At 41.8% G+C, this 9713-nt stretch overlaps 1 protein-coding gene across 1 annotated transcript; it reads right to left on the bottom strand.

The window, feature by feature from the left end:
* Positions 1-7425: 7425 nt before the first annotated feature.
* On the bottom strand, positions 7426-8505 carry LOC138306057 (paraneoplastic antigen-like protein 5). The gene has a single exon (XM_069246440.1). It carries the CDS (start codon positions 8503-8505, stop codon positions 7426-7428), a length of 1080 nt encoding a protein of 359 aa, XP_069102541.1.
* Positions 8506-9713: the final 1208 nt, after the last annotated feature.

Consider the following 9713-nt stretch of genomic DNA (forward strand, 5'->3'; position numbering starts at 1 on the left):
GTCTCCCATTAATAGCTTCTCTAACTGCGGTCACTAGAGTTGATGTCATGTCCTGGAAAGCTCCCTTCATTATACTGATGAAACTGGAGGATACGGTTGCCTGATCACCGTGTACAGTAATTTGATTGACATCCTTTGGGACTGGAGTTGTCCTTGATCGGCTGCCTCTAGAGCGAAGTGGAGTAGACTGTCTAACTATGGTAACATCAGCTCTGTCAGTAGTGGAGGTTTAATCCAATCCACTGTTATTCTGTGCTTCATGTAGATGTACATTTTCAACTGTGTCAAGATACAAGTGTTGTCCATCAACGTCGCTATCTGTCTCTGTGCACTCAGACTCTGAGTGAGTATCTTCAATTGATGAATCTCGTGCTCTCAGTTGTAGTCTAGTTCTGCCTGGCATCTTGATGCTGGACTATGGTTCGAATCACTGGACTCAATGGATGTTAAAATATTGAATCCCGGACAAGCCCCCAAAAATATGTAACGGTTTCCGCCCCTGGCTCAACCCCTTTCCATATGGAGCACGTACTATTTAAATGACTTGACAAACCCCCAGGAAATTATAGGTATTTCCAAACCGATCTTAATGTACCTGAGTACAGACTAGTTATTAACCATAAAGAAATAGGAATCAAAGATTCAGTTTACGCACACCTTTACGGTTACCGTTTATTCATTCACTGACAGATAGACATAATGACAATTGACAAGTTAACAATTATAATATCAGACACACTCGAGATACTATCATAAATATATGTTATGAATAAGAGCTATAATGGACAATTTGAACTTTTACATAGACCTTAACTGGACCTCTTGAACTTTCTGATATATGTAGAGGACAAAACAACAAGGTCTTTACCTATCCTTACTATAAAATTGATAAAACAGACATGAACCAAGTGCCAAGGAATATAACCACTAAATATTGCAATATAAGGAACTATTATGTACCAACTCTATAAGGTATAGAAGTATCAGCAATAGATATAAGATATAAACTGTACACTAAGGCTCAATACATTATTCTAGACTGATATAAATTTGAGAAGTCCAACTCCTGACAATATCCTATAAAAGCTATAAGAATAGCTAATATAATATTATAAAAGTATTAAAAATCTCCCGTCCATCCCCATTATTCCTACGAGTTGCTTCCCTTTACCTAGAGCATACCAGACAGCTATACGATTTTGGAAAAATCAAAAGGTGTATAAGCTGACGGCAGCGAAAATATACAGCCTTACCCTCTAAAATCCGCTGGCAACTAACTTCCCATATCCCCATACGATCCCTACGCCTATCCAATATAATATAAGTACAACTAGGCAACGCACGAGATCGCCGGGAAACACCCGTTCCCGGCGGATTCCGACGGGAGTAACGGTGTCCCACCCAACGATCGTAACGTAGTACCCGTTGAACTTATAAAAGTCCTACGATCTCCAATGGCACTTGTATGAAAAATAAGTATTAAATAAACTATTACATATATATATTTTATATTAACCGCTCTCACAACTCTTTCGTACCGTCATTCTCTCTCCGATCCGAATCCAATATTTCCAATACACCCCATACATCCAACGATCCCACATTCCAATACTCCAATACACATTGGATACACACTCACACTCAAATGACCCCGAGGCAGTTCAATAGGTCACGAGAGGTCGCTACTGTACACTGCTAAGATGGCGGCTCCCATACTTTCACGCAACGTGCACACTCTCTGGCAAAATATTAGCTTTCTCGCTCGTTTTAGACGACTCATACACCGGACTTACAGTTAAACCAGACTTTAAAGGTAAAAACATATGAACAATGATAATAAAACACATGAAAAACTCTTTAGTAAACAATAATGAGCAAGCATGCTCGTTTTACATCTAACACTGTACTGTCTATAGTGACAGCTCACTTATCACAGTATCAGAGTATCTCAACTTTATACATGTATTAAAAATACAAACTATATAACTCTAGAATCCAAGATTCTTATGCACTCTTGACAATGAATATTGTCATTCATAATATCTGTAGACGGGGTGTGTAATTAACAACAACGTGGGTCTTCCAGTCTACGCTTTATTGGATCGAAATATACAAAAAAACCTACAACAAAGACAAACACACCATATAACACCACATAGACAAATATGAAACGGCCTATTCACAAAACGAAAGTACAAACCTTTCACACTTGTATACACTTACCAGGCGTCCCATAGACAGTATACAGTAACCAATGTCCTTGCGGACGCGGACACGCTATAGATGTATACAGCACAACCGGACTTGTGGGAGGCCGGAGTGAGAATGAATATTCGCGGGAATCTTTTACTAAAGTAAGAGAAAGTGAACGATGGGATGATGGGAAATGCACGTGGTAAGTCAGGTCCGTCCGTCAACTGTCACTCAAACACCTACATGTACATACACACATATCAACACCTGTACATGACAGGTGTGACCTCATGCGCGACGACTTACGAATACCCACTCACAGAGCACACACATGCATACATGACGTACTAGTATGTTTCACCTGTCTACACATACCCCCCCCTTGACTGAAATATGTCCCATATTTCAACACATTCAGCAAGGGCTATGAAATAAATACAGTCATGCAAGATAGTACTGGTGACCTATAAAGTGAAACAAAACGTCCAATTAATATAAGTACAAACAAAAAACATAATCAGACAGGTCATCTAGAAAGCTGGAATAAACAACTAACTTAGTGTACTTTAAATAATTAAAGCAGGAATAATCTGCGTATCTGTAAAAAAACAAAGTAACATGTACAGCTAGCAAGTTCCAGTTCCAGACAGCCGTACAACCACACTTATTTTATATAATAGTTAATTGTATGTGGGAAATAAAAACCCTGAAAAATACTATATTAACGAACAATAACACCTGCTCGTTTTAAAATGTCGTCCATTTACACAAAATAATCAAAATTGAATGTACACAATTGAATGTACGGAACAGATACCCAAATAGTGTCTCGCGACAGGTTTACCTATAATAAACCTCCGGGTTATTAACAACCTGTTCGGGCATACCTTTACCTTAAGGAGTACATTGTGGCCATTATAACTATACTTATGGCTATAAGTTTTTTCACAAACAACAGTATAATATAGTTAAAATCTGATCATATCTCTCATGTAAATTAAAAGAATTAAGGTCTCTAAAAAAATTCATCAAACGGTTTGGGAACCAACTGAGGGTTCACCCACACACCATATCGGTCCGGGGGATTCCGTGTTCTGCCGGAACGCCGTGTTCCAGCAGGGACAGCGTCCACAATACCAGAACCGGGTTCCTCGTCAATATCTATCAACGGAGGACCTTCCCCAGTAGTAGCTGGGTCAATAATGGGAACCTCAGGAGAATTGGGACTCATCTCCATATCGGAGACAGGAGGAGACAACTCCGTCGAATCCGGAGTAGGAGAAGATAAATCTGGCGACAAAGGATCAGAAACAAGTGATACCCTAGGGCTCCTAACCGGTCTAGGACCCCCATTAGGGTTTACATTAAGTGTCCCCTTTTGGTTCCTCCTCTGAGGAATAACATACCGATCACTGTCTGAACTTGATTCCTCGCTCTCCTCCGAGCTGATCTCTATATCTGAGCGGACTTTAACCCTTCTGGCCTTATTTGGACATACCTTGCGGTTTGTGCCAGCCTCATGCTCATGATCAGCAGGAATTGTTGTAAATGGTAACAACATGTTCCTGTGCAGTGTGCGCATGGCCCCACTGCCATCCTCCCTCTGAACCCTGTATACAGGTAGCCCATCTACCTCCGCGGATGCAACTCTATAAGGGTCTTGCTCCCACCTATCTGCAAGCTTCTGTCTGCCCAACAGTCCTACCTTTCGGACAAGAACCCTATCGCCCACACAAAGCTTGGATTCTCGTACCCGGGCATCATAAGCAGCTTTGTTCTGCTCAGCTTGCTTACCAGCAACTTTAGCTGCTGTCTTATAGGCATAATCGAGCCTTTGCCTAAGCCGTTGAACATAAGATTCTCGGCTACCGTCATGACCGTTTCCTGGTTCACCTATGCCCAGAAATGCGTCAACGGATAACCTTGGATGCCAACCGAACATCAAATAGTGGGGAGAGTACCCTGTTGCATCACTTTTTGTGGCATTGTAAGCCTGAACTAATGGTGGAACATAGCTTTTCCAATCAGATTTTTTTTCATTTTCCAAGGTAGCTAGCATTTTGAGTAGGGTTTGATTGAATCGCTCGGCTGACCCGTTGCCCATGGGATGGTACGGTGTAGTCCGGACCTTTTTAACCCCAGCGATCCTACATAGCTCCTTTATTATCCTGCTACAAAAGTTTCTGCCCTGGTCAGACAGCAGCTTTTCAGGAAAACTGTAGTGAACAATGAAGTGTTCATAAAGGGCTTTTGCAGTTGTGGAGGCCGTCTGATTTCGACAGGGAATTGCTTGTGCATACCGAGTGAAATGGTCGGTGATTACTAAGATGTTTTCAAAGCCACCTTTTGACCTTTCTAGACTCAGGAAATCCACACATAGCAACTCAAGTGGCCTTGTGGTCTCGATAGGAACTAAACCAGCCACTGGCCTCACAGGAGTTTTCCTCCTAATACACCTACCGCATCGCTCTACCTTGTCCTGGACATCTTTTTCCAAACCTGGCCAGTAAAACCTACGCCTTGCTAACCATAGGGTTTTTTCCTTACCCTGGTGTCCAACCTCATCGTGGACCCCCCTCAGCGCTTGGGCTTTGTAAGCTTCAGGCAACAGCAATTGGCTTACTCGCTCGCCATCTACAGTAGCAGTTCTGTGTAACACACCGTGCTTAAAGGATATACGTCCTTTCTCCCTCAGATACCTCCGGACTTCGGGAGACTCATCCCTCAGCCCTTCCCCCTCTGGGAAGCTATCCCTACTGTAGAGGTGAACAAGCCTACCTATTACCGGATCCTTACTCTGTTCTAACGCCCAGTTCACTCGACCTATCTCGGTCGGACTCCTATCAGCCTCGTCTCCGGCCGAAAGAGAGACTGAACCTAGAGTTACCGAGTCGGCGAGTGGTACTGACACTGTGGCAGCTTGGCAAATGGCCTTGACGGTGTCTGCGAAAACCTGTGGGGAGCGAGACAAGCCGTCTGCATCAGCGTTGTTCTTCCCAGGTCTATACGAAATAGTGAAATCATAACTAGCTAAGGCGGCTATCCAGCGATGGCTCGTGGCATCTAATTTTGCCTTAGTGAGAACATAAGTTAGTGGGTTATTATCAGTAATCACCTGAAATTTGGTACCATATAGGTAGTCATGGAATTTATCAGTGACTGCCCACTTTAATGCCAGAAATTCCAACTTGTGAGCTGGATAATTCCTTTCGCTGGACCGGAGCCCCCTACTCGCGTATGCTATGACTCTTGGGTGACCTTCTTGTTCTTGATAAAGGACACTACCTAGACCATCACCACTGGCATCGGTGTGCACTACAAAGGGTTTGGAGTAATCTGCATACCCCAGAATTGGAGGACTTACAAGTTTCTCTTTGACAGTGTCAAAGGCTCTCTGTTGCTTGTCACCCCACTTCCACTTTGCAGGCGCCACCTTCCGTTTGCTACCAACTTTTACCTTACCGGGCACTCCGTGCCCCCTCAACAGAGCATTGAGTGGTTCAACTATCTTTGAGTAGTCTTTTATAAAACGTCGGTAGTAACCAGTGAACCCCAGGAACTGACGGAGTTCCTTCAAATTTTTGGGCTCAGGCCAGACTCTAACAGCTTTGGTCTTTTCAGGATCAGTACTGATACCTTCTTCTGAAACCACATGTCCAAGATAGGTGACAGAGGGCATAAATAGCTCACACTTGGACGGTTTCAGTTTGAGACCCTGGTCCTCTATCTTACCAAACACAGCCTGCAACCTTTCCACATGTTCTTCAAATGTTCTAGCAAATATAAGAACATCATCTATGAAGACCAAACACTCCCGGAGATGTAAATCACCCATGCACTTTTCCATAAGTCTTTGGAAAGTAGCAGGAGCATTGGTTAAACCAAAACCCATTCGGTTACATTCATAGAACCCTAGGTTACCTACTGTGAAAGCTGTGTAAGGCTTTGACTGTTCCTCCATTTCGACCTGCCAGTAACCTGACCGTAGGTCTAGCTTGGAGAAGAACTTAGAACCATTCAGAGTATCAATTATGTCATCGAATCTCGGAAGGCTATACGCATCTTTCCGAGTTCTGTTGTTTAACATTCTGTAGTCGATACAGAACCTTAGGGAACCATCTTTCTTACGAACAAGTACAATGTTCGAAGAAAATGGAGAATCGGATTCCCGTATAACTCCAATATCAAGCATGTCCTTCACATGCTGTCGCACTTCCTCATACATGCCAGGAGGAATACGTCTATAGGGTTGCTTAAAGGGTTTCGGATCTAACAACTCTATCTTATGTCTAACAATATCCGCTTTACCCAAATCAGAAGCATCTTTGGAGAAAATATGACTCCATTTACCCAAGGTCTCTCTAACTGTTGCTAACTGTTCTTCAGATAAACAACTAGGATCTATGTGTACCCCTAACTCCTCAGGATCAGACTTTGTGGGTAATTTGACAACACTCGAGGATAAGTCATCCACAACTTTAACTTCCTCAACTTGACAAAACTCTGCCCTCGGCCCTACTGACACAGGCTTGGCAGTCATATTACAAACCTGCACTCGCAACCTCACAATATTAGAATGCTGATTGCACCTTACTACCCTTGGACTTATCGCAAATCCAGTATTACTATCCTCCAGGTTCACTGTAACTACTTCTCTAATGTCATGACCTACACCTCTTACTATACCATCTAACATACAGGAACTATAAGGCCCTATGGTAACTTTCTTTCTACTGAGAGATCTGACCGAGTATTTATTGCACTGTATAGCGTTTATCGCTACCTGCCATCCATGTGGTACAGATTCAGAGTCCTTCAATACCAAGACCTCCTTGCATGGTCTAATAATATTAGTACCAATAATAACAGGACACTCACGATTATATTCAGTATCCGGTACTATCAACACTGGTACAGGTATCTCAAAGTTATTCAAAAATGGAATCTGGACCCATGTCTCTATGTAGCCTAAATAACTCAGCTTTGTACCATCTGCTACTGTTACCTCAAGACCTAGCCTATCTAAGTCTAACAACTCTGGCCTATCCCTTAATTGTAAATATCTCTGGTTGGATAAAGTAGTTACCATTGATCCACTATCAATCAAAGCTTTTATCTCTTCTCCTTGTAGAATTATCCTTTCCTCATTCTTTTCCCCGATCATCCTATCAAACACTGAGTGGCCCTTATTTATCTTCACAAGGGTTTCCACATGGCCAGCTGCAGAAACCTTTAGGCGTTTGGGTCCTTGTGACCACCTTGTTTACCCTTGTAACCCTGACCTTTCTGACCTTGATCTTTCTGACCTTGACCAGACCGACCTTGACCACACTGTCCTCTTCCTGAATTACCTTGACCATAGTTACCTTTCCTACCTTGGTAATTACCCTTATTATGATGTTTCATGTCCAAACTATTCAATTTGTCTAACACCTTGGCAAACTGATCATTTACCTTCTCATCCAGTTTTTCAAACTTTTTGTTAAATTTTTTCTCTAATTCCTCTAAAGAACTAGACTGCTCTCCTGTTGCACCCTGAACGGAATGTTGCTGTGCCTTCTTACTAGTACTACCTGAGCTAGCTCTACCACTGTTGTTAATATTCATTTCGCTCTCTACAATCCTAATCTCCCTTAACAACTGGTTATAATCCATCACAGTGTCAAACTTGTGTCTGGTCTGACTCTTTAATTTGTCACATGAAAGAGAAGACCAGAATTTCCTACGAAGCAAATCATTTTTCGAATTCATATCCAAGTGACCATGTTCTACAGCTACCTGTAACATACCATCCAAACGACAACCAAACTCAGTAACATTCTCTCCTGGCTTCTGATATGAATTAAAGAACTCCTGCATTATCATATCCTTAGTACGTACATCCCCATACAAGATATCAAACTTGCTCAGAATCTCTCTAAAACTATGCTGGTTATCAACCCCCATCAGAGCTAACCTTGCACCACCTCTAAGGGATCGACGTATAGCTTGACCTAACGTACTCTCAGATATTTCAGGATCATCAGCCAAATACTGAACCTCATATCTCCATTCCCGGTATGTAACTTCATTCTTTTGGGGTTGTTGATCTCCAGAAAATGTGGAAATTTTAGGGACACCCCCACTACGAGGCCTTGACATCGTTTCCTCTAACCCATGCTCAAACTTTCGCTCTGTCCTTGGGGTACTAACTCTTTCATACTTAAGACCTCTATCTATATCCTCCTCCCCCTCTGTTAGCGGAGTGATCTTAAATTTACCAGTGGCCGTTAACTTTTGTATCATTTCCATTTCCTCTGGTGTTAATGACATGGTTAAAGCTGTGTGTGTGCACAGAGTAACAACAATGATAATATACGTATGATAGGGCAGCCCCAACCGACACGCAAGTCAAAGTTGTATATATACTCTGTAGTCACAGATGAGAAAAAAAATATAGCACACAGAGCTAAACCACCGCCAAGTAAAATAATATACAATCAAACAAAGCACCTAAATGCCGAGAATACACAACAGAAACCTTTTAAACCAACACCTTGCTAACAAAGACCCAGGGTGTATACCATCTTTGTACAAACTGAAGTTAATACTTACCCTGGCCTTACTCTGGGATTTGGACTTCCTGTACCGGAGTACATCCACTCGGAAACTGGGTGATTTTACAGATAATTTTCTATTCACAGTATGGAAATACTCATTTAAACGCTTAAGCCTACAATCTAAAATCAAATCTTGGTCCAAAAACAGATGTGGGTTAGGATGACCTTTAACCTTGTTCCATTCCACTATCGAATAAGGAGGAATTTCCGCAAGTACAAGTTTAACTGTCTGAAACTGTCCTACAAACTGTACATATTGATCAACATAACAAGTTAAAGATTCATGTGCCAGCTCATCTGTTGCATGACGTAAAGAAACAAATTTGCCTTCCTTTACGGTCAAATCACATGTACCTAGCCATACATACAAAGCAATGGAGCCAAACAGTTTCACCTTTTTGGATAAATTTGCAGCCAACCAAGGAAGGAAATCTGGAAGTTGAGCTCCAGCTTTACATACTATCTCCAAATCAATATCAAATGGTTTGGCTAAGTCTAGATTTTTCTTCAAATAGAAACCCTTACTACTCGTAAGAATTATAACTTTTTTAGATTCAACAATCGTACAACAAATAGGCTGGTCAATAAATTTGGTTAACTTGCTATTACTCATTTAACAGATTAAACATATATATTACTCACAACAAAAATATGTACGTCTTCAGACTGTCAGCCAGGAATCCTCAGCTCCGTTAGGACAACCCTGCTCTACATCGTAGATACTGCAATAAAAAACTAGAAATTAGTTTTATAACCCCAAATAGCCACAGTACGACATACAATCGCTCACCTGTATTCTCGTACACGTACCGATCGCACTTGCCTACACACACGCATTCAAACAGTAGTCACGTATTGTCGTGTTTGTGCAAAAAGCGAGGGAAATGGAATATTAGAATAGGAAACGGTATTGGAATCTAT

Source organism: Argopecten irradians, chromosome 1, assembly GCF_041381155.1.
Source record: "Argopecten irradians isolate NY chromosome 1, Ai_NY, whole genome shotgun sequence".
Classification (NCBI taxonomy): domain Eukaryota; kingdom Metazoa; phylum Mollusca; class Bivalvia; order Pectinida; family Pectinidae; genus Argopecten; species Argopecten irradians.

Excerpts from the sequence above, each read along its gene's own strand:
- LOC138306057 (XM_069246440.1), bottom strand. The coding sequence starts at position 8,505 with ATGTCATTAACACCAGAGGAAATGGAAATGATACAAAAGTTAACGGCC.